General features: G+C 45.4%; 1 protein-coding gene across 1 annotated transcript in view; it reads right to left on the bottom strand.

Moving 5' to 3' along the window:
• Nucleotides 1-26,151, bottom strand: part of Parp4 (poly (ADP-ribose) polymerase family, member 4) — a 102,290-nt gene that overhangs the window by 22,952 nt on the left and 53,187 nt on the right. Inside the window, exons 18-30 of the mRNA NM_001427093.1 lie at nt 25,473-25,637; nt 24,798-24,844; nt 24,473-24,551; nt 21,626-21,763; nt 17,744-17,939; nt 15,648-15,715; nt 12,651-12,838; nt 10,089-10,188; nt 8,320-8,490; nt 8,030-8,110; nt 3,578-3,658; nt 2,217-2,312; nt 306-428 (exon numbers count right to left, since the gene is read on the bottom strand). Of these exons, the coding sequence (NP_001414022.1) occupies nt 306-428; nt 2,217-2,312; nt 3,578-3,658; nt 8,030-8,110; nt 8,320-8,490; nt 10,089-10,188; nt 12,651-12,838; nt 15,648-15,715; nt 17,744-17,939; nt 21,626-21,763; nt 24,473-24,551; nt 24,798-24,844; nt 25,473-25,637 (1,533 nt within the window). The remainder of the gene's footprint in view (nt 1-305; nt 429-2,216; nt 2,313-3,577; nt 3,659-8,029; nt 8,111-8,319; nt 8,491-10,088; nt 10,189-12,650; nt 12,839-15,647; nt 15,716-17,743; nt 17,940-21,625; nt 21,764-24,472; nt 24,552-24,797; nt 24,845-25,472; nt 25,638-26,151) is intronic.

The following is a 26,151-nucleotide window of genomic DNA, read 5'->3' as shown; positions in this document are numbered from 1 at the left end:
TCAAGAACACCACAAGAAGACCTAACGAAGTCAACTAACCTGGGACCATGGGAGCTCACAGAACCTGGGCCACCAATCAGGGAATACATAGGAGCTGGACCTAGGCCATCTACACATTTGTAGTAAACGTGCAGCTTGGTCTTCATATGGGTGAAGACCATATAACAATTGTTCATATAACAATTGAGGTGGGGTAGAGTGAGGCCATCTTTAACTCTGTCGCCATAAAAATCTCTACTGACATACTTCTCAGAATACGTCTTCATTGTCAAGCAATGAATGCTGAATTTGGGGGTTGCACTCACCTGTGATGTGAAGGTCTCAGGCTGCTTTTCCTGCCAACTCACGTATGGTAGAAAGTCTACATCTTCTTTGGCAACAAGTTCTGAAATACTTGGGGCGTTAGCCAAAGGAACCTCATTAACGTCCTATGTAGGATAACAACTGGGTTACAATTTTTAAAAAAGATATTATCATATTAAATAATTAACGCATTCTGAAGTCTTACGGAAATTGGGTTTAAATTATTTGGGCATATACTTGGATCATATCTCTCTGGCTATCAGGGACCCTTTTATATCAATCACCAATCAAGAAAATGTCCCATAGGCTTGCCTAAGGACCAATCTGAAAAATAAATCTAGAAATTAAAAAAAGTAATAAAATTATAGGGTTTTTTTTTTTTTTTGGCACATGATTGTGTATTGGGGATTAGCTGTAGTAAGCTGGCACATCTAAGTCCCAAACTACCATAGGTGTCCTTTTTTCTTTTCTTTTTTAAAGACATGGTTTTTATATGTAGCTCTGGCTATCCTAAAAGTCACTCTGTAGACCAGGCTAGCCTTCATCTCAGAGATCAGTCTGCTTCTGCCTCCCCTGGGATTATGGTATGTGCCACCACCACCCTGCTTTTATATCTGTATGTATATTTTATACATACAGATAGTTAGTAATCCAAACAATGAAAATACTAACACATATGTGCCAGTTAGACACAGCTAGAGTCATCTGGGAAAAAGGACCCTCAACTGAGAAAATGCCTGCCTCAGACTGGACTGTAGCAACCCTCTGGGGCATCTTCTCAATTGAGGATTGACTTGGAAGGGCCCAGCTGATTATGGGTGGTCCTGAGCAAGTCAGGAGGGGCAAGCCTCCATGGCCTCCGCTTGCCTCTAGGTTCCTGCCTTGATTTCCGCCAGGGTAAAGGTATAATCTTTAAGGCAGAGGAAACCCTTTGCTCCTCCTTAGATTGCTTTGGGTGTTTTACCACTGCAATGGAAGCCTAACTAGAACAACACATGATTCATTTAGAGGAATCATGGCAAGTGCAAGCACCCACAGACGAGAAGCCCTGGCTCCTGCCTCCCGGCTTCCATCCATGTCCCCTTCCTAGCCTTGGACTGGTCACCTTACTGCTGATCAGGGCAAGAGTGACCTGGGTTTTGTTGTTTTCTTCATATACAGTCTCCCTGTGTAGCCCTGGATGGCCTAGAATTCACCATGTAGATCAGGCTGCCCTCCAACCTGTGGCAATCCTCCTGTCTCTGCCTCCAAAGAGGTAGACTGTAGGTATGCACCACCATAACCGGCTGTTGCTGTTCTGACACACAATCTCCCTGAGTAGCCTGGGCTGAACTCATGCAACCTCTTCCTGCCTCTGCCTCCTTAGTGCTAGGGCTGTCGGTCTTCCTCCACACCCAGATAAATGAGTACTGGTCTTAAAGTTTCTTATTTACTTGCTTGTTTTTGTGTTTTGAGACAGGGTCTCACTGTGTATCCATGGATGGTCTGAAACTCACAGAGATTCACCTGTCTTTGCCCCTCAAGTGCTGGGATTAAATGCCTGTACACCACTTCCAGTGAGGTTTTTTAAAAAAACAAAAACACCCCCCCCCTCAAAACTATTTTAAGCTGGGTGTGGTGGCAAATACCTTTAATCCTAGCACTCAGGAAGGAAAGATATGTGTGAGTGGATCTCTGTGAGTTTTAGGCCAGCCTGGTCTACACTATCTCAAAAAGAAAAAAAAAAAGGTATTTTTATTTATGTGTGGTGTCTACAGAGGCCAGAAGAGGGCGCCAGATCCTTTGGAAGTTGAGTCGCTACTGTTAGCCGTCTGTGGGAGCTGGGAACTGAATTTGGGTCCTGGCTGAGCCACATCTCCAGCCCAAAAGTGACTAAATAAAAAGTTTAATCTTAAATTAATAATAATACATACCCTTTTCTCAACTGCCACAAAGCTTGTAAATTGTGTAATAAGAGAATTTTCTTTACTGAGTTCGATGATCAGAGATTTCATGATGTTTTTCTTCATCTAGGATGAAATGAAACTGTGTTAGTTTGTTTATATGTAATGAGCAAAGTGTTTTTTTTTCTTTTCAAAACATATTATTTTTGAGAAAGTCTTACTATGTACCCCAGAAATTGCTATGTAGACCAGGCTGGCCTTGAACTCACAGAGATCCACCTGCCTCTGCCTCCTGGGTGCTAGGATTAAAGGTGTGAGCCACCTCTGGCCCATCCATTTCTTTTGAGAAAGCATCTCATGTATCTTAGGCTGGCCTGGGACTCAGCGAGGTTGCTGCTGCTGACCTCGAACTCTTCCTGCCTCTACTTCCCAAGTGTGCATCACTGCACCTGGAGACACAGTCACATGGAGCCGTGCACATGCTACACGAGCCCTCTTCCAGCTCAGCTGTCTCTCCTGCCTTAGACACGGAGTCAGGAGTCCTGTCTAAATATCACAGCTAGGTCACTTGAGACGGCTCACTTAGCTGAGTCATAGAAGCAAGGCAGTTATTCAGCCCTCCGTATTCAGGTATACAGTAGACCGCTGTACAGCAGTTTCCAGAGAACGGTCTCGGGCTGTGAGTCTATGGCTCCCACTGTAAAGCTGGAGAACTGTACAGATATCTTTACTCGTTTAGGATTATCTAAGGCACAGCTGGTCAGACGCACTAGGCGTTAAGTGGGCCTCAAGTCAAAGGGAGCACAGAGAGGCTAATCCCGTGGTCACGAGCAGGGAAAGCACCGGGCCATGTGGTACCTGCTGTGATGGCCACTGGGCCCTCCCTACATGGTACTCTGGCATCCTTTCCAGGCCTGGCATTGAACACCAATGCTCAAACTCATTGAAGAACGCAGCCTGACTGTCACAGTAGCTGGCCAAGATGGCCCTCTGCCAGGACTCTCCTCTGACCATCAAAGAGGGAACAAGGTGAATGTGACTCCGCCTACCGTCCGAGGCCTCTTACCACAGCCCTGTCCCTGAGCGGCTGAGTTGCAGCTCGGGTGGTGAGAGGTGAGGGCTATTCCCGGCACTCCGTGAGCACACCCAGCCCCCCTCCAGACTGTTCTCATGGGGGAAGATCACAGAAGTCCCAGACGGTCACTGTTACTAATGAACTCAGCAAACAGCCACCGAGCACCCACACCCCAGGACTGGCATTGCAGATGCTGACGGATGCCCCAGCATCACCTTCTTCTTTATTCGGTGATCCCTACTTTATATTCCTATGAATAAATCAACTTAGGAGTGACATAGAACAATGCACATCGGCTTTTAGCAGGAGAGCAGACCTCGTGGTTGGTTTCGTTGTCGTGGAGGATGCCGTCTTCGTAATCTCTGATTAGGGCTCGGGCTGCCAGCTTGTGAATCATCTGTGTTTAAGAAGTGAGGGGGAAAAGAATTAAATTGGCTTTACATGTGTGTGAGAGACGTGTGAGTGCCTGTGTGTGCTTACTCGTGTGTATGGCACGGACACGCTAAAAGTGTATATGCGAAGGTCAGAGCCTGTGTCAGTCCTTGCCCTTTGACCTTATTTAAGACTGGGTTTCTTTGCTGCTGTGTTAGCTGGGCTAGCTGGCCAGCAGCCTTCTGGAGAGCGGCCTGCCTTCTACCTCCCTCCTTCAGGGCTCTGCTGGGATTACAGGCGTGCACACTATTCTGCCTGCCTTTTTTATGTGTGTTCTAGGGATCCAGACTGAGGTGGTTAGATTTGCATGGTAAAGTATGCACTTTTACCCAGGAACCATGTCCTCAGCTCCCTACCCTCCCTAGGCTGGCTGCTTGAACACGATGGTTCTGCTGCCTCTGCCTTCTGTGTGCTGGGATTACAGGCGTGAGCCATTGTGGTAAACTTGAGAAGACTGTCTTACACCACACCAGTAATACTGACATATTGTCAATGTCTGCTCTCAATAATTCTAAGTTTTACAATTTCAGCATTAATAATGGCACTTAGAGCTGACAAGATGACGCAGTGTGTGGTCATTGCTCCCAAGCCTGTCAACCTGAGTTTGACTCAAGAACTCACATGGTGGAAGTCCTCTCTGACCTCCCCAAATGCACTGTGGCATTCACGCCTACACACAAACACACAAAATAGAAGGAACACACATGTAATGTAAGAAGCACACTGTTTCTAGGTGTAGACATGCATGCCTGTAATCCCACCATTTAATAGATAAAACTCAGGAGGATCAGAAATTCAGGGCTAACCTGAGCTACAAATCAAGTTCTGGGCTAGCCTTGGATACATGAGGTCCCCCCCCCAAAAAAAACAAAAAAACAAAAACAAAACAAAAAAAACCAAACCAAAACAAAACAAAACAAAAGGCCAAGATAAAATAAAAGAAAATCAAACTTTAAGAAGAGGGGTCAGTAGCATGAGGTGCTCCACAGAAAGAGCTACAGCTGACAGTTGTAGCCAGAGCTGAGGACCTGAGTTCAATCCCTGGGACCCACATGGTGGAAGGAGAAGTACTGATTGTCACAAGTTGTCTTCTGACCTCCACAGCAATGCTGTGGCATGGATATATGCGCGCGCACACACACACACACACACACACACACACACACACACACACACACACACACAGTGAGTAAATAAATGTAACAGAAATGTAAAGATTACAGATCATCCCAGGAGAGAAGACAGAAAGATTGTAGCAGCCAGAGGTGGTGAAGCTGGCAAGAATCAGCACTGTAGGGATGGGACAGGGGCGCGGCACACAAGCATAGGGGCAGCTGACTGCATATGCAAGACCTGCAAGGTGAAGCCAGCCCCTGCTGAGGAGCTGCTGGCAGCTGCTGGCTGTGGGAAGGAGGAAGAGTCCGTTTGCTTCAGAGATGTTTCCTGCTGGGCCGCTCGTGCTCGAGTAGAACCTATACTGGTGCACATGCAAACAGCACCAAATGACCCATGGGGTTAAAAGAAAGCACGCGACCTTGGGAGGGAAAGCAGTGGTGTGCAGCGTGGAAAGAGTTGGAGGGAGTGGGGGTTGGGTTTGATTATAACACATCTTCAGATACAAAATCCTCAGTTTAAAAAAAAAGGTCCAAAAAAAAAAAATCAAAAGAAGCTAGGCATAATGGCACACCCCTGTAACTCCAGCACTTAAGAGGTCAAAGTCCAGGCTGGAGAGATGGCTCAGTGGTTAAGAGCACTGACTGCTCCTCCAGAGGTCCTGAGTTCAATTCCCAGCGACCACATGGTGGCTCACAACCATCTGTAATGGGATCTGATGCCCTCTTCCAGTGTCTTTAAGCGACAGTGCACTTAAATAAATAAAATAAATCTTTAAAAGAAAGAGGTTAAAGTCCTTGGTTAGGTGGCAAGGCCAGCTGGTCCTCATGAGAACGTAGGCTCTGGCTCTCAGCCTGTGCCTAGAAGAGTAACTTTGTTGTTATTTAGGTTGAACCCACAGTTTGCCACATGTAAGTATATGCTCTTCCATGTTCTATGAAATGATTCTAGAAATGAAAGTAAAACCAAGGAGGAGCTCTAAACTCACAGGCCTTACAGTATGGCTTGCGTATTGGCAGCTCTCACGGCACCGTCTGATGTTATGTGAGCAGGTCTCCAGGGAGGAGGCTTCCCGGTCAGTTCAGAAAAGCAAGCGGGAGGATACAAAATCAATTGGCAGAAAGCCTTTTACATATTTGTAACGAGTGAGCTGAGAGAGCTCATGAAAAACATGCTCACTCATAATTTCAACATAGAAGAAAAAAATATAGGATTTAACCTCACCAAGGAGGTGAAAGCCCTCTACAATTAAAAAGTTAAAAACCTGAAGAAGGAAATGGAAGAAAGCCTATTACTGCCATTCTCTATGCTAACATAGTTTCTAACTAGATTTAAATACTCCGCTCTATACCCACAGGTAAGTATAGCTCCCACCCCTCATCGTAGAAGCTTCCTTTTGCAGCAGGCAGAGATCTGTAACTGCCCGATTGGCACATCGTCCTCTGCGAGGTTCCCAACTGACGTCTACATTCTAGCTTGTTTTTTTTCATTGTTGTTATAAAACAGTGGCCAAAAGAAACTTGAGAAGGAGAGGATTTATTTGTTTTTTCAGGTTACAGCCTGTGACCTAGGGAAGCCGGGGCAGAAACCCGGAGGCAGGAACCGAAGCACAGACCAGGGAGGAATGATGCTGACTGGCTTGCTTCTCCTGTCTTGCTTAGCTACCTTTCTACATCTACATCTTGGGTCCAGTTCTCACAGTGAAAATGCCCCCCACCCCACTCCCAACAATTAATCAAGCAAATGGCCCACACACATTTCCACAGGCCAATCTGATAAAGGCAATCCTTCAGTTGAGAGTCCCTTCCACAGGCGACTCTATTCTGTATCTAGTTGACCAAGACTAACCAGTACAATCTACAATAGAACGTCTACACTTAAGGCTCAGGGACATCATGGGGAGAAGGCTTTAGAAGCGAGAGGAGCAGGATGCCTCTGTGAGATAGCTTCTTTCAGAAATAACAGGGAAGTTGCACCCAGGAGATCTCAACAATATGGCTGTTTGACAAGACCCACATGATAGCACCACATTCAGATGAAAGCCTATAGGTAATCAGTGGCTGCCGAGAGAGAGAGACAATCAGTCTTGTCTAGGAATGAGCCTCCTCACAGACTATTCAGTTCTGCGGGGTCGGCCCTAAGCCGGTGCACACAAGAGCAACGCTAAATGGGCTCAAGAATCACGTATGTGGGTGCATGGGCATGCGCACGCTTGAGAGGGTGAGAGAGGGAAGAGGAGAAGGGGTAGGGGATTGGGGGAGGTGGAGGGGATTACAGAAGAGGTCATGAACTTGAGAGTGTGGAGTTGACTCCCAAGGAATTGGAGAGGAATGGAAGAATAGAAATTATGTAAATACAGTACTCAAGTATGAAATTCTCAAAAGAATAAAAAATTAATTAAAAACACTGTTGGAGAAAAAAGAGAAAAAAAAAAGGTCTTTGAATTGTTGTAATTTGGACCTTCACTAATAATCAACAACGGTTAATGAACTGTTTTCTTGAGTTCTGAGAGGATTTATGGAACCAGAAACTCCTCTCCAATTTTGACAAACTGGACAAGTAGGTAACAACATTTGCAGTTGGCACCTGAACTGGGGAGTTTATGGTGCTATGCTCTTACCCCGGGGCTCTGTAAAGACTAGACAGTGTCGGAAGGTGGTGGTGCAGGAATGTAGTATCAGCACTCAAGAGGCCGAGGCAGCAGGAAGGCTTCAAGTTCAAGGCCATCTCGAGTTAGATAGTATCTCAAATGGAAACAAAAGAACCACATTTTGTTTTGAGAAAAGGCCTATGTAGCCCAGGCTGGCCTGGAACATGCTTTGTAGACAAGGATGAACTCAAACTTCCAATCCTAATGCATCTACCTCTCAAGTACTGGGGCTGTAAGAATGAACACACAATTACAAGTAAATATATCTACTTGTAAGCTAATCTTACCCCTGGACGGATCCAAGACTCCCAGATGAAGACCCATTAAAGAGCCGTGCCCCCATCCCAGGTGCACAGATAACCTCCTGACCACTCTCCATGTGTGTGCTGACTTATCAGCATAGAATGACATAGGAAATACATGGAACTTATATGTGAAAACTGACAATTATAACTTTCTGCCCATAGCTTAAGTTTGTGAGTTCCTGGAAATGGCAGAGCCCTCAATTTGCTTGGCTAGTGCTTTCCCAATGAGTTCTACCCACAGCCTGGCAGTTTGAGATTTGAATCTTACAGTCCCAGTTGTCTTCTGAAGCTCTGTAGTTGACACCATTGTGCAAAATTCTTTCTCTTGGATGAATGCACACAGGGATGCCTGAAACAGGAGAAACACAAGTGCTCTGTTAGCATTTCTGCTCCCAGTGTGTGCTAATGGTGCCGCACCCCTTCTGGCCACCCCCTCCTCTCCCAAGAGAAATCAAGAGCTTCCCTGGCCAGAGGGGAACCATAGTGCCAAGAAGAGGGGAAGAACCATAGCGAAATCCATCGTCTTCCCCATGGTGTAAGGAGCTCTGCCTTTCTTACCTGTGTACAATGAGGAATGAATCCATAGACCAGGAGTCGATCATTGTGAAACAAGGAGGGCACGCACGTGGGAGCCTGCAGGGGCTCAGGGGCATCTCTGCTAAGCTGCTGCCACTTCACAGAGACGGAGTGACAACTTGGGGAGTGTATCCTGGCCATTTGGGCTTCTATCTATAATACAAGAGAAAATACTTCTCCTTTAATGTTAACATCTAAAAACAAACACAGAGCCAGCCAGTTGGCCGGACCCTTGAGTGCTTGCCTTGTATAAATGGTTGTATGGTTTCAATCTCTAGTATGGCAAAGTCAACAAACCCAGAAATAGTTACTTAACACTTAGAAACTTACATTATGTCTTTGAGGATTTTATAGTTTTTTTTTCCCTTCCTGTCACTGGGGGAGATATTTTATTTTAAACAAGGTTTTAATATCTAGTCCTGGCTGACTTGGAACTTGCTCTGTAGACCAGGCTGGTCTCAAATTTATAGTGATCTACCTGCCTCTGTCTCTTGAGTGCTGGGATTAAAGGTGCCATCAGCTTAAATAAATACATTTAAGTTTCTTGTTTCAGCTTGTGGCGATGGCTCAACAATGGGAGCACTTGTCACACAAGCTGGGCAGCTCTGGATCATAGCCAGTGGGAATGGGAACTGTGCAGCTGCTGTGCAAAAAAGAGTTCCCCTCCTGAGTACAAACCCAGAGCTGAACAACTGGAAGGGCTCGACAGGTAGTGTGTGCCAGCATTCACGCAAGCACCATTCACAGCAGCCTGTGGTGGGAATAGGCCACGTTCACTGATAATTACCAAATACAACGAGGTGTCTGTGCACCTCTCCCAGTCTCTCTCTATCTCTCCCTTTATCACCTATTTATGATAGAATAATCATATATGAGTATTTGACACACTATTATTCATCCCTCAGATGGGCATTGTGACCCATGCCTGTAATCTCAACACTTGGATTGATGGGGCAGTAGGGTCAGGAGTTCAAGTCCATCCTCAGCTCATCCTGGGTTACATGAGATTCCTTTTATCAAAACCCAATTAAAAAAAAGAATAAAATATTTGGCCTTAAAATGAAAAGAAATTCTGTCAACAACACAATACCGATAAGTCTTGTGGGCATTACGCTAAGTTAAATAAGCCAGACACAAAAGAACAAATGTTTTATGCCTGTGCATCTAGAAATATCTGGAAAAGGCAAACTCAAAAAGATTGGAAATAGAACAGATATTGTCCAGCACTGAAGGCAATAAGAGTTATTATTATATTTAATTTATATTAAATTATTGTAGACTAGATGTGAGGTTCTGAAAATGGCTGGAAATGATGGTTAGACCACTTTGGATTTGTAAGTCTTGTGGGCATCATGATTTACGCAAATCACGATGAAGGACTAGCCATGGGGTGTGGTCACGTCTGTAATCCAGTGCTGTGGGGCACAGGGAAGAGAGGTGCTGAGAATAAAGGCATACACTGCCCTGTCCGGCTTGGCCTCTCTTATTATTAAAGATGTATTAAAACCTCTGACTTCGGGGCTGGGGATTTAGCTCAGTGGTAGAGCGCTTACCTAGGAAGCGCAAGGCCCTGGGTTTGGTCCCCAGCTCCGGAAAAAAAAAAAGAACCAAAAAAAAAAAACCTCTGACTTCCTTGTAGGTCTTGCCTATTCACAAAAGGTAGAAGTCACTACCAGACTTGTAAGAAGACAGGATTTCTATATGTAAACAAACGAGTACAGATAAGATATTTTAAAAAGAAACCTACATACCTGTTTTTTCCAACTGTGCTTAGATTTTGAGTTAAAATACTCAAACACTCCAGCACCACACTGAGACAAGGTCCTTAGGATGTGACGATTCGCTGTAGAACTGAGCACATTTCACACATTTTAATTAAAGACATTTTTTTTTTCAGACAAGGTTTCTCTGTATAATAGCCCTGACTGTCCTGGAACTCATTTTATAGACCAGGCTGTCCTCGAAATCACCGAAATCCACCTGCCTCTGCCTCATTTTTTTCTTCTTCTTTTGAATTTTAATTATTATTATTATTATTTTTTTTATAAAAGTCTCATTCTGTAACCCAGGCTATTCTTGAACTTGGGGCAACCTTTCCACCTCTTACAGGTATGTAACATTATGACGGGCTGAGATGCATTAGTCTTACTCAGTGGCCTGTGCTGGCCTTGAACTTGTTTCTTAACTTCAACCTGTCACTAGCTGAGATTATAAATTTGTGCCATGACACCCAGTAATTTTCAAGACATTCTAGACATAGTTGGTAAACAGATGTTAACGATGTCAAGAAAAATGAGGGAAGAATTTACTTTTCTGTTCCCGAGTTAAACAGATTAAATGCAGCCAGGGTGCTGCTCATGGTCAAGCATACCCAAGGCAAGTGGGGCTCTTGAGTCAATGTAGCCTTGGCAAAATGTAGGGGGTACAAAGTCCTTGTGCAGATTAGCATTAGGAAATCCAGGACTGTTAATCATGCAGGGTTGCCTCTTCAAAGGAAGAGTTGTGCAACCTGTTTTCTACCCCGAAGGCGGGGAGTGGAGATGGTCAGTAGTCTGGTGACCTCTGTGCTATCTGCATGATGGTGACCACAATAGCTCCCTTAAGGTAACCTGTAAGAGCTTTGATGTGACTATGCCTTAAGCTTCATTGTACACACAGGATTGTTTTATACCAAGAAACCCCCCCCCCCAAATGTATTGTGCTCAAATATGCCTAAAATAAACGTCCCGGTTCAGACTCTAGAAATGTGAATGAACACTTTCTAGTGAGTTGTGTTGAAGCAGACTTCTTTCTTGCCTCACACAAATGACACTCTTTCTGGCCAGGGTGTTTGCAGAGACCTCCACAGCAGAAATATCAAACAGTAAATAAAGCCAGGCAGTTGGCGCTGCATTCCTCTATTCCCAGTGCTTGGAAGGCAGAGGCAGGTAGATCTCTAAGTTGAGGTTAGCCTGGTCTACAGAGTGAGACCTTGTCTTAAAACAAACCAAAACAACCGATACAAAGGGGAAACAAAATAAACAGAGGTGTGGAGAGAGGTGTGGGAGCAGCCAGTTCCACTTTTATTGAAAGAATAAAGATTTTTAAACTATCCCCCACTGTCCCTGCTGTGAGGGCCAGTGCACCTCACAAAAGAATAACATCACATGTTATGGGAAAGTAGTCCGGCCATAGACCACCTGGCCTCGATAAGGCCTAGCTCTGCATAGACCATCCGGCCTCAATAAGGCCTGACTCAACGTAAGACACCTGGCCTCAATAAGGCCTGACTTACCAGTCCTGAGGAAAAAGAGTTGGGGTCAGCTTACCCCAGAGGCAGGGTGGACTGGAGTTGGACTGAGCCCAAGCTAGATCATGTGTGCCAATGTAAACAAACCAGTAAAATTGCTTTGCTTTGTGTGGCTGTTGCCAACTGCCTATGTAATTTTCCCTATAAATACCTTCCCCTAGTTGGGCTCGGGGTCGACTCTTCTGTCTCCTGTGTGAGATACGTGTCGTTCCCAGAGCTCTGGTTCCTCAAATACACCTCTTGTTCATTACATCAAGACCGGTTTCTTGTGAGTTCTTGGGGGTTGTGTTGTCTCGAGATTTGAGTGGGGGTCTTCCCCACCCCCCTGGTCTTTCATTATCATCAGTAGCGGTGGAGTGCCTTCAGAGGCTTTGAGGAAGCTGGGATAGAGCCCAGAGCTTGTACTCAGGGTTCACTTGCAGTCTACAAACCATCTCCTAATCTGCCTTACCTCCTGCCTCAGAACAGGGGTTCCTGGTGTCCTGGGGTAGAAGCTGTGCAGGAAGAATGTCTGGGCTTCAGGGCCAGCCACCAGGCAGGGGCCCTGCGGGGACAGCAGGAGACCCTCCCTGCCTTTTCCTAACACAGATGCCAGCTACCATTCCAACAACTAGAGGAATGACTATGACCCCTGGACTTCGATGCAAATGCAGAAACCTGATAACACAGGAGAGGGAGAAGGCAGGTGAGAGGCAGATGCAGCTCCAAGAGCAGGCATTGCCAACCATGCACATGCCCCAGGGAGCTGTGCCAGGCTGCTCAGGACAAGCTGGTCATCTGAACTGTTGTGCTAAGTAACAGTCCCACGAGGCCCATTTTACAAATGAAATGACCTGCTCAGGGTCCCTGCGGTTGTAAGCCTCTGGCAGCACCGTCCTAAGGCAAGAAGAGCTCAGCTCCTTGCAGCATACAGATTTCATGTCTTATACCAACTTCCAAGCTTGCAAAGTTCCCGGACAGACAGCGTAAAGACTTGTCCACTAGCCATCTTTGTCGCTATGGTGACCAGATCTCTGGAACTTACCCAACAGCGCAGGTGAACACTCTGGTGTGCTGGATATTTCTTTTCACGAGCTGCAAGGTCAGACTCTCACTCTGAAGGTGGCCATCGGATATGAGGAGAATGTTCCGCAACCCTTCTGAAGGGTACAGGAAACTAAGATAGCGGAGAACTTTCCAGAAGTCTGTGTTCCCCATGGAAGGTGCTGCAGACTGCAGAAGAGCAAGTGTCACAATCTTAAGACATGTCCATCCATTATGTGCAGCTGCACATGATAGCCTCTACATTCTAGCTGTTATGACAAACTAAGCTTCCTTTTATCACCCCTAACCCCAGCGAAGATTCACTCCAAGCACCCAGGGAGTAACGAGGAGAAAGCTCTTTAACAGCACCGCACATCTGATCTAGCAAATGCCCAGAGAGAAGCTGGTCCTGAGCAGAAATCTTTTACAGCATTGATAGATCTTGAGCTGTGATATTCTACATATGCTGTCATCTGAAAATCTCTGTTAGGGCCCAGCTCCGAGTTATTCTCTCAGCAATTAAACATGTTTAAAGAGACAGAAACGGAAGCGCCGCCATTTTGGACAAGTGGGAGCTGTGCACAGCAAAACTACTGTCCCAGTTGTTTTGAATCAGATTGGCGTTGTTCTTTTAGGGCAGCTGTGAGCTGGGGTCATGCTGCCTGGCAGGCAGAGTGACGCTCTTTTATATGGGAATAGCGGCTAATGGATGGTAGTCTTGGCGACAAAGCTTGACAGAAGTGTTGGTAAGCCTGAGCGAAGTTACATCAGAAGCCAGCTGTACTTTTCTTGTGTTCCTGCAGCTCCCAACAAGTCCAGCTACTGCACCTTCCAGCCGTGTGGGAGTGGCACTCTTGTAGCTGCTGCATTCTATTCTGTGTGACTTAATATCCCTAGCAAGTTTATCACTGAGTCCTTTATAACATTGCTTTATTACTTCCAGCCTCTCTCCGTGTCATCATGGACACCTGCTAGGAATTCATCATTCACTGAGGCAAGCTCGTCTCCTATGGAGAACCTGGAGATACAATGTCGTCATAAAGATTTGTACACTCATATATACTTATATGTCCTTTTAGTTTGTCCTGTGCCCCATAGCAACTATATTTTTACTACTCAGCATTTAAATAAAGCAAACAACAGTTTTTATTTTTTTATTTTTATTTATTTATTTATTTTTTTTGGTTCTTTTTTTCGGAGCTGGGGACCGAACCCAGGGCCTTGCGCTTCCTAGGTAAGCGCTCTACCACTGAGCTAAATCCCCAGCCCCTTATTTTTTTATTTTATTCATTTATTTATTTATTTTTTTGGTTCTTTTTTTTTCGGAGCTGGGGACCGAACCCAGGGCCTTGCGTTTGCTAGGCAAGTGCTCTACCACTGAGCTAAATCCCCAACCCCAACAGTTTTTAAAGAACTAAACATTTGTGCAAAGAAACACGCCATCAAAGCACCTTGGCTTTGCTGGTTTGGGGGTGTGAGTGGCCATCTTCAGCTTGTTCATTTTAAAACGATGGACAGAAGAAAATTTCCAAAATGCTTAAAATGTTTGTGGAATCATAGTAGATGGTAAGAATGTAGGTGATTTTCTACCTGGTTGTTTGATTTTTTTTTTATTATATTGGCTGGTGTATGTGTGTGTATGCATGTGTACATGTGTGTACATATGTGTGTGCTTATGTCTCTGCATATGTATGCATTTGTGTGCACATGTATGTATGTGTGTTTGTGTGTATGTATGTGCATGTGTGTATGTATGTGTTTGTATATGCGTATATGTATGTGTGTATGTGTGCGTGTATGTCTGTGTATGTATGCATGTGTACATGTGTGTATGTGTATTTATGTCTCTGTGCATGTGTATGTATGTGTGTGCATGCATGTATGTTTGTATATGTGTGTATGCATGTATATGCATGTATGTGTGCATGAGGTTGTATGTGTATATATGTGTGTATATGTGTATGTTTATATGTGTGTGTATGAGGGGGAGTCCACAGGTGCCATGGTGTATGTGTGGAGGTCATATGACAACTTGCATAAACCAGTTTTCTCCTTCTTGTGAGTCCCAGAACTCAGCCACTGCCTTTACTCACTGAGCCATCTTACCAGCCACTATCTTAGTTTTTTTTTTTTTTTGAGACAGACACCCCTTAGGCTGGCCTCAAACTTACTAATAGCTGACCTTCTTGTTCCTGAACTCCTGATCCTCCTGCCTCCCCCTGCTGAGTGCTGAAATTACAGGTTTGAGTTTTCTGTTTTCACTGTTGTTAACTCCCAGTTAAAGAAAGGTCATGGGCTGGAGAGATGGCTCAGTACTTAAGAGTACTGACTGCTCTTCCAGAGGTCCTGAGTTCAGTTTCCAGCAACCACATGGTGGCTCACGACCATCTGTAAAGGGATCCGATGCCCTCTTCTAGTGTGTCTGAGGACGGCTACAGTGTACTCACATACATGAAATAAAAATAAATCTTAATGTTGAGGGAGTGAATATAGGAAAATAAAAAACCCACCATGACCGTCTCTACCATCATCCTCACCATCACCCTCATCCCCAAAAGCACCATCTGCATCACAGGCACCTCCTGTGGGTGGATAACTGATATCTCCCACCCCTAAAGGCTCTATACCTGCCTGTGGGTACTACTGGGAGTTGATGGGACCCATTGTGCTAGGATTCAGACTGGGGCATGTGCCCTTATGAAGGGTCCCTGATTCCTTCCTGCCTTTCTTCGCTTCTGAGCCCTTGGGTGAATGACCCTCCTCCCTCTGCTGTAATATGTCATTCTGCTAAAGGACCAAAGGCAGATGGCTAAGCACCTACAGACAGAGACCTCTGCAGGTGTAGACCAGAGATCCTCCTCCTTACAAGTAGGTTTATCTCATGCATCTGTAGAAAAGCTCACTTGCATCCTCCAGTGTGCAAACCATTCGGGGACCAGGCCCTGGACGAACCACTCAAGCCTCGCAGACACTCAGGAGGGGAAGAGAGCTCTCTTACCATAATGAACTCCGTGGCCAATTTATTGTTCGTGATGCACTTAGGATATGAAAATAGTTCCTTGTAACCTGTGTGATAAGAAGGTGTGATATATTGCCATTAAACACTCACAGACTGACCACCATTGACCACCAATGCTACTGTTTCTACCATAAGCAATGCTATGTGTGTGCTTCCTTTTCAGAAGACCATGGATACACGTTTTGGCATACAAAACCACATTTCAAACACATTCTGCAAGCTGTTCTACATGAGATGCTCCAAGTCAAGCTCCATGCAGAGATCTCAGCATCACCTATGCAAACCAAGGTATAATAAACGTCAGCGGCATGGGCAGCTCAGCCTGGGCAGGGCAGAGTCCCCAGCAAAGTGCCTGCCATCCCCATATGACCCATGTTCCTGGCAGAACTGAAAGGCAAAAGTTAAAGTTGCCCCCCTAGACACAAAGTTTAGGGCAGAAGAAAGAAACAGGTTAGGCCCCAGAATTGTATGTTCCAGGAAACCTCTCCTAGGGCTACAGAATAGGTAATTACATCGGCTGGTTCAACATCTTTCTCCCAGGAACTAGCTGACCATGAAGTTAGATTAGAATCTTAGAGAACAATCTTGAGAAGCAGGAAGCAGTTTCTCCCAGGAGCTAGCAGACCAGAAAGTTAAACAATCTTGAGAAACAGGGAGTTTCTCCTTGTGATTTTTCACTGGTATTCTTCACACTTTCCAATGACGCCATCCCTGCCCCCTTGGGTTGTGGTTTTTCCCTTTAAATACCTCTTCTCCCAGCCTCTCGGGGTCGAGCTCCACTGCCCCTGCGTGGGATACGAGTCTTGACCCAAGTGCACTGGTTCCTATCAATAAACCTCATGTTTATTACAGCAAGGACAGTCTCACATGAGTTCTTGGGGGGGTCACATCATCCCGAGACTTGAGTGAGGGTCTCCCCGCTCTGGGGGTCTTTCAGAACCACCCAGCTTCATTGTTAAAGGGGATAGGTGGATGCATAGAGGATTCTCATCAGGCAGGACCACCCCTGACTCTACACTCCTTCCTTCACCCCTGAGATACCTTACTTAGCTATTTCTTTGAGATATGGTTTTGTTCTGTAGTTCAGGCTAGCATGGAATTCACAATATAGCCCAGGCTATCTTATTAGCACTCCTGTCTCAGTCTCTGGAATGCTGGAATTTCAGAAGTAAGCCACCATGCCTGGCCCAAAGGCACTGTTAGCCATGTGATTGGTTACCCTGAGATTATTCTTGTAATCCCTTTACCATCAGCCAATATCCAAGCAGTATGGCATAGCCAACCTGTTTCAAACCATCTTATGTAACTCCTACTTAGTGGTTAAGCCATTAACCTGATCCATTGATTTTTTTTAAAAAAAGATTTGTTCATTTATTATATATGAGTACACTGTAGCTGTCTTCAGACACACCAGAAGAGGGCATCAGATCTCATTACAGATGGTTGTGAGCCACCATGTGGTTGCTGGGAGTTGAACTCAGGACCTCTGGAAGAGCAGTCAGTGCTCTTAACCGCTGAGCCATCTCTCCAGCCCCTGATTCACAGATTTGAGTCATTCCTGGTTCTGCCCTGCCATATTCTTGAGCTGTCCCCACCCTCCTTCCTGGAAGGTGACATTGATCTTCTAGTAACAGTGCTGGCCTGGTGCTGCCTGAGCCCACGTCTGCCATGTCATCTGTGACTGGGCTGACTGCAAACTCTTCGGACCTTCCTGTTGAATAAACCGAGGCTGCACCTTGTTCAGTTGATGATTACGTTGGTCGCATCTGTGTCTCACTCACTGTATCGCAAAGCTTAAAATCCTTGGCACAGACTATCTCTGCCCTTGGGAGACTAAGATGTAGGGCTGTTATCACGTAGACGAGGCCCTGAAAGTTCAAGCTGACCTGCCCCAAGGGACGACTACTGAGCTTGGGAATGGTAGAGGCAGGTCTTCACCACGAGGCGCTGACTTCAGAGTTCTGTGCTTCCACTTCATGCTAAGGCGTCTCCACCTGCACGGACGAGGCCCGCCCTAGTGGTCACCATTCTGCACAGTGTATACTTGGGTTAAGGACTGGGGATGGCGCACTCACCTGTGCCAAACCGCATAACGTTGACTTTCTGCTCCTCGCCCAGCAAAGACAGAGCATACAGGGCGATCTGCTTGGCTTGTGTGAATGCCACGCCCTCCATGGAACTGGAACAGTCAAGACAGATAATCACTTCGTTCTTTTCACGGCGGTCAGGGAGGACGTCTGCCAGCTCCGGTTGAAAGACAAGCATGCAGGCCTAAAAAGAGGAGAGAGTGGGTCAGAGGTTCCCACAACCTACTCGAGGAAATACTCACAATTCTGAAAGTGTCTCGGGCCTGTGACAGGCTCAGTAGGTAAAAATCGCCTTCTATTCAAGCCTGGTGACCGGCTTCAGTCCCCAAAGCCACAGGGAGGTAGAGAACCTTTCTCAAAAACTTTCTTCTAACCTTCACATGCACTCTAGGGCACGTTTACACACACCCACAGGCACATGCACACGCAAGCCTTCTAGTAAACTGATGCTACCAAACCAAAATGGGTAAGATCTCTCTTTTTATTCTTTTGAGATGGAGTCTCCATTGTGTAGGAAAGGCTAACCTAAAATCTGCTAAGTAGCTGAGGGTGACTGTAGATTCTGATCTCTTGCCTATTCTCCCAGAGCGATGTTTGACCACTGATAGCTATTATTTTTCCAGTGATACAATGACCTACTAGTGTTGGGAGGGGCAGCTGAGGCATTCAAAGAGAGTAGAATATTAGAGATAAAGATGCAAACACTTGGGATGAAAATGCCCAAGGACTCAGGGGTCTACACTGGAGTCTGGGACATGGCTCATTGGTACATCTAGTACACACCAAGGCCTTGGGGTGATCTCCAGCACTGCATAACACTGGAGGTGGTAGTCCCCTCTAATTCCTATCCACAAGTAGTAGAGGCAAGAGGATCAGAAGTTTAATGACTTCTGGGACAGCCTGGGCTACACAACACCCTGGTCCCTCAAATATAGACTATCTTCACACACACACACACACACACACACACACACACACACACACAGGCTCTAACCTTGTACAAATAGTGAATGTATGAATCCTCTCAGTCACACACTATTCTAAAAGAACTACAGATGTTGTGCACTTACAAAAACACATGCACAGAACAATTGCTAAGCAGCACACAGTATAGTTCTGCTGTCATGTAAGCTTCAGTTTTAAATTGTTTTAATCTTATTTTTTTTTTTTTTTTGGTTCTTTTTTACGGAGCTGGGGACCGAACCCAGGGCCTTGCGCTTCCTAGGTAAGCGCTCTACCATTGAGCTAAATCCCCAGCCCCTTAATCTTATTTTTTATGTGTGTGGGTATTTTGTCTGCATGGTTATCTATGCAACATGTGTATACCAGGTGTCCATGTAGGCAAAAGGAGGATGTCAGACCCTCTTAACCAGCCACAAACAGTTGTGAGCCACCAAGTGGGTGCTATCAATCAAACCTGGATCCACTGGAAGACAGCCAGTGCTCCTGTCAACTGAGACGTCGCTCCAGCCCCTTAAGTTATTTTCATACACTTCCCTGATTTCTAAATTACTTTACTGTTTGTTTATTGGGTGTATACATATGAATGTTCACATGTGTGTGGAGGTGAGAGGACAATGTGGAGGAGCCTGATCTCTTCTACCACATGGGTCTTCAGGCTTCATCCGTGTCTTGCTTTTATCAGCTCAGCCACCAAGCTGGCCCCAAGGCTCAGGTTAATTGTAAATGAAGAAGCAATTCTTCGTTACAAACACGCACAATTGTATTATGGCCATAAGTACTTTTATTTATTTAAAAAAAGTTTTCATTGCATTTTTTGCTTGCTTATTTATTTATTTACTTATTTGTTTGGTGTGTCTGTATGCGCACGTGTGCATGTGTGCATGTGTGCGTGTGTGTGTGTGTGTGTGTGTGTGTGTGTGTGTGTGTGTGTATGTGTAGAGTGCACACATGCCACTGTATACACATAGAAGTCTGAGGAAAATTTCTGGGAGCCAGTTTTCTCCTTCTACCATGCGGGTTCCAAGGGTCTAAATTCAAGTTGTCAGGCTTGGAGGCAAACACATTTAAGTGCTGAGCAATCTCTCTGGCCTTTATTTATTTATTTATTTATTTATTTATTTATTTATCATTTATATATTTGTAGGACTAGAGAGATAGTTCCGTTAAAAGCACTGACTGCTCTTCCAAAGGTCTTGAGTTCAATTCCCAGCAACCACATGGTGACTTACAACCATCTGTAATGGGTGTATCTCCAATGTCCTCTTCTGGTGTGTCTGAGGATAGCTGAAGTGTACTCGTATATATAAAATAAATAAATAATTCTTTATATATTTGTATGTGTGTGCCTGGCATGTGCTCATGTGGAGGTCAGAGGACAAGTTGTAGAAGTCAGGTCTCTTCTCACTCTGTGGATTCCAGGTAACTGAGGAATACTTCAGCCACATCCTGGTAGCTGTGTCTCCTGGTATATAAAGTGCCCTCCAAGTGTTGTTCCTGCTACATAGCAACCAAGGCACCAGGGCACTTTCACACATGTGTGTACTAAGGCACAGTCTGCGTCCTTAAAAGACCTGCTGTCCTTGCAGAGTCCTTAGGCTATGATTTGTGATACTCACCTGGGACTTTTCTAGGGCATAGGAAGAAATACCCTAAGAGGAAGGACTGAGCCACCAGGATTTGGGAGGGGAAGGGTTACCTTATCCCACTCTGTAAGTGTTCATGAAACATTGAAAATCCATGAAGGAGACACTGGGCTGCTTGCCTTTGGAGCAGCCCACTTCAATCTCCTTGGGGCATTTGCTTTGCTTAGCTGGGCTAAACGAACTGGCTAAATTGTGTGCACCATTATACTGTCTTTTTTCCTTCAAGGAAACAAGGACCAAGAGCTACCCTCACCCCACTGCCACCGAATGGGGTGGCATATGCTTGTACTTCTAGTACCTGGGAGGTTACAAGTTCAAGGTCAGTGTGGAATACAAAGAAAGTTCAAGACCAGGCTGAACTACAAGGAAAGGCCCTGTTTCAAAGAAAGAAATTCCAACATTAATAGTATATTTAGTCATACTTTTTTCCCAATAGGTAAGTGCTTCCAATCATCATCATCATCACCACCACCGACACCATCATCATCATCATCATCTTTGAGACATTCTCATATAGCACACGCCAGTCCTAAATTTTGATGTAAGGATAACATTAACTCCTGATTTTCCCTTGCCTCTACTTCCCAAGGCCTGGGATTGATAGGCAGCAGGCACTGTGTGTTGGGATGATCTCTTGTGCACTGCGTAAAGGTCGTCTTTGTATTATTTCAAATGTCGATTTCTGTACCAGCATGTCACATATGCCAAGAACTGTCCAGACTTTGGTATTGTTGTTTTTGTGAAGCATCACCTGTCTCAGTGTTTCATAAACATTTTTCTCCATCACTTCTGATTAATTTAATAAAGGGCTGACAGGAAATGAAGGGCGGGGCTTCAGGGCAGAGACACGAACTCTGGGAAAGAATCAGGAGGGGGATTCACCAGCCAGACGCAGAGAAAGAACAGGTGCTGGTGATGAGAGGTAATGGCCATGTGACAGAACATAGATCAGAATAAATGGGTTAATTGAAGTTATATGATCCAGCTTCATCAGCCTCAGCTGAAGAATTCATAAATAAATAAGTCTCTGTCATTATTGGAAGCTGGCTGGTTGAGAAACTCTGGCAATAACTATGCCCAACTATTTTGTGTGTGTGTGTGTGTGTGTGTGTGTGTGTGTGTGTGCGTGTGTGTGTATGCTGGTGTTTTTTTGCTATGTCACCAAAGCATGCCTTGAACTAGTGGTCATTCTCCTGCCTCAGCTTCTCTAAGTGAACTGCCACATCTGTCAGTGTTTCCTACTCCCAAGTAAGAGGGACCATACCTCGCTTTCTTTTTCTGGATGTTTTTCAACCCACATTCTTGGGAGATATGCATCACGCAAACCAATGAGGAGAGAAAATCCACTGCTGTCCAGGGAGCTGCCTTCCACGGTGCTAATTACAGCTTTGCAGTCTGTGCTCTGCAACACAAAACGGGCACACAACAAAGTAAGCAAGGGAATAATGGCACCCTGTCTGTCTGTGCTGAGCGCCGTCCGTGTTGAGTGCAGTCTGTGCTGAGCGCCGTCCGTGCTGACCACCATCTGTGCTGACCGCCATCCATGCTGACTAGCCGGGTGGTAAGTACTCGCATTACTTATATAACTCCATTATGAATCAACACTGCAGTAATACACTGAAAAGTGCGAGTGACCACTATCACATTGGTCACCTTCCTGAAGCTCTACATTTGCTGTACACTACAAATCTGGTTAAGTATGAGACGATCACTTCTGTATCTGAGGATGACAGATCTGTCTGTTCATCTGGATATAGCAGAAAGCACACTATGTAAGCAGGACCTGAAATAATAAAACCTAACATTCACGAGACGTCTTGGGATTATACTTCACTTTTAAGGTATGAATTCACAAATATAAACTGGCTTTTGAAGATATAATTTAAAATAATGATGACAACACTGTAAAACGACCACAAGGCTCCGTGCTCCGGGACACTAAGCCTTTTGCAGGGACTTAAGGAGCACCCCTCACTTGGGAATGATATCTGTGAGTTCACCAATGGGGTTGACCATGTGACTTCCTTTGATCAACACTACAGGCAAGTGTGATGCAAGCAGGAGACTGAACAGCATGCCAAAGGGCTAGCCTGGGCTTGCTGCTACTGGGACTCTCCCATCACCACATGAATGTGTAGCCAGACTTTTGGTAGGAGACTTTTTTTTTTTTTTTTTGGTTCTTTTTTTTCGGAGCTGGGGACTGAACCCAGGGCCTTGCGCTTCCTAGGCAAGCGCTCTACCACTGAGCTAAATCCCCAAGCCCAGGAGACTTTCTTTTTTAGATAGAAGAGAAAGTGGTATAAAGAGAAAGAAATTTCCAAATAAAGTCAGGGTAGGAAAGGAGGCAATGTTATCACTGACTGCTTCCTGATGATTAGGGCCATGGAGTTCCTTGGGACAAGTTTGCTCTTTGCTGTCAGGATATCTAACTTCTTTTTTTTCCTTTTTATGAGACCAGCAGCAAACAATAACCTACAACCAACAACCCAGACTTCTCAGGGCCCTCTGAAAAGTCCCCAGAATTCCAAATGTCACATAATCGCAGAAACTATCTGCTGCTGGTGAAACCATGCTCCTAGAGCACGAACGAGGCAAACCATAGTCAGCCATTAAGGACAGTCTCAAGCAGCACCCATACCACACAACTGTGACTAAAATGAAAACCTACTCTTGTAACATTTACTTGTTCTCTTAGAGAGACTAAACTTCTCACTACACGAATGTCCCTGAGCGATGCAAACACACAGTGGCCATACAAACTGACACAGGCCAGAAGCTACGTGTGAGCAGGTGGTCCTAGACCATCTTGTCCCAGCCACATCGACCTGAGAATAAAAACTGCTCGATATTTTAAGCCGCAGAGTTGTGGGAATATTTGTTTGCGAGGAAGGTAGCCAGTGAGGAGGACTTGCACTGACTTTCACTCCGGAGGAGCCGTAAGATCTCATGATGAAAGAGAATCGATGTGAGGCCATAAGCCGACTTGGGAGCAGCCACACAGAAAGCTGTTAATCTGTCTTAGGGGGAATGAGTAATCGTGAAGCTGTAGGTGACTCAGCCTTATGATTGCTACCCAAGTGAGACAGACGCCAGCCAGCCGAGTGCTCGCCAGCTCTGAGGAGCGGAGGAAGGAAGGCTCACAGCCTGCAGGTACACATTACTGGGAAAATACAGTAAGTGAACGGGTCATGTGCCAAGGGCTCAGGCCCAGGAGCCTCCCGACTCGGGAAAACCAAGCAGTGAGCGCCAGTTACTCTCATCTCCCCCTAAAGAAAACCGGAGCTTTATTGTTGGGAAACCATGTGGGGCAGCTCCTTTGAGCTCACCACAAAATGGAGGACTCCTTTTTCTAGCGGGTCTTCCCCTTCTCCGGCCTTATCTGGGGAGACTAACTCCTACACCTGTCACCTGAAGAAGGTCACATAGTCCTTGGCAATCCTACAGCTTCCTCTTTTCTTTCAGAATGAGATCCTGCCTAGCGAGTACCGGGATTCCTGGAATACAAACTCCAGCCTATGATTTACATTCACCCTGAAAACGTTTTCCCCGTGCCCCAAGGTTCATATACAGCTTTTGTTCACACCAAATAAAGTGTATGCACAAGCTGTTTTCCTGAAGAGTGTCTGAGAGAGCTGTTTCCCTGAGTACCGTCTGAGAGCTGTAACGCTAAAATTCCCATCCCACCCCACTCACAGCCGGACTGGGATTCCTCAGACCCCACCATTTCAGACTCTGCTTCATCTTAATGGGAGGAAGAGCAAACCTGAAAATACACTTTGTCACTGAAGAGAATTTGACCAGAGAGAGCCCAGACTTGAAAGCTCCAGGCTGATGAAGCCTAGAGCACAGGGTTGCTTCATTTAGGGGAGAGAAAAGTAAGTTAACACCTAACCACTTATGCTTCTCATTCATCTTCTGCAAACCCTGGTTCCAGCTGACCGTATTCTTGTATCTTAATCTGAAGGATGAATACAAAGATTCACCCACACTGACTGCTGCTTGTCGAAGCTGGTGAGTACTGGGTCACTTTCATACCACGTGCGTATATTTCCAATACAACAAAAAAGAATGGGAAGCTAAGATCCCTTCAGAAAGCAAAGGATTCACTGACCTTTTGTCTCAGCTCATGTGTGTCACTGGAAATGAATTCAATCATGTAGGGCATCTCAATGGACATGGTCAGGGAGAAGCTGCCGACAATGAAGAGACTGTATTAGTACAAGGTCTTAAGTCTCCGCCTGCAGTTGTTTCAAATAATCTTCCTTTTTTGCAGCCCTGAGAATCAAAGCCAGAGCTCCATGCATACAAGTAAGCATTCTAGCACCGAACCAAACCCCTCCCCCAGCACTTCTAACATCCGCAAATGAAAATTTAAGCTATAAAGCCACTGCCCGTTGGATGCGCTAACCCACAGGATTTATATTTTGGGAACCAACCTTTGCTCTGCTCCGATTTCTTTTATACGAATCGTCTCCACTGTGTCCTGTTAGAAGAAAAGAGTAATGAATAATAGAATTTCCACTGACCTCTAGGGTACTAAGGTGATCTCTGCTGGGCATAGCTGACAGCATCCAGACAGGCAGTCTCATTCCCAAGCATCGAGATACACAGCAGTGGGTCAGGGGATGACATTAACTTCAAAAATTCAACTAATGTCAGGGATACCTCTGACAATTACCACAAAGATTTCTTTGAAGGTTACTTTATATTTTTTGATTTTAGGTGTATGGATGTTTTGTGTGTATGCTTGTGTGTGTGTGTGTGTGTGTGTGTGTGTGTGTGTGTGTGTGTGTGTGTGTGTGTGTGTTGCATGCATGCAGTCCTAAGCAGGCCAGAAGAGGGCGCTGAATCCTCTGGAGCCGGAGTTAGACGGTGCTGGTCCTCTGCAAGAGCATCGAGTCCTCTTAGCCACTGAGCCGTCTCTCTAGCACCATCCCCTTTATTTTATTTTTGACTTTTTGGGACAGAGTCTTACTGTGGTGCCCTGGCTGTCCTGGAACTCACTATGTAGTCCAGTCTGGCCTTGAATTCACAGAGATCTGCCCACCTCATCCTCCCAAGTACACGCGCTGCACACGGCTTCCGTCAAGGCTCACATTAAGCGTACCCACCTGAAGGTTCTCATTCAATGCCTTGTTTTGTTGCCAGGGCGCTACAGTGGCAGGGATGAAGAAGATGGCCACGGGACTTTGGATGCTGAGTTCCGTGATGTAGGTGATTTTGATGAGAACTTTAGCCCGAGGGGGTAAGTTTCCAACACTTACAGTGAAGACGTCCTAAAATACAAACAGCTGCTCAAAAGCACGTCCACGTGCTGCTGGTTAATTCCTTGTATTACTAAAGGGATTAATGACAATTAGCCAAGCTCTTCCCCAGAAAATGGTGAGATACCATTTAGTAGTGTAAAGGGGAACTCTGGGACAATTCACTACTAATGGGGACAGGGTGACATCTGAGGAGAGGCAGAGGGAGGCTGGTCATTAAGAAAGTTGCTCAAGGGACTCCATACCATAGGTGCGGACACTATGACACATGGGTGTCTCCATGTAACCCCTTCCTGGAAGGACCTACGGCTTCTCTGGTCTTAATGGCTGTTGGCACTGGCTCCCCAGTGGCTGCAGAAAGCAGCATTCTCTAAGCTTGTGTGATGCTTAATCTACTCATTAAAACCCTTTAAATTTAAATTTAAAAATTGTACTTTTAAATGTACTTAACATTCTTTGCATGGAATGTTGATAATTGTTGTAGAAGCTGGCGATCTAATGAGCAGCTAAGACAGAAAAAGGAGAA

Source organism: Rattus norvegicus, chromosome 15 (genome assembly GCF_036323735.1).
Source record: "Rattus norvegicus strain BN/NHsdMcwi chromosome 15, GRCr8, whole genome shotgun sequence".
In the NCBI taxonomy this organism is placed as follows: Eukaryota; Metazoa; Chordata; class Mammalia; order Rodentia; family Muridae; genus Rattus; species Rattus norvegicus.
This window is presented reverse-complemented; position numbering and strand designations above follow the sequence as displayed.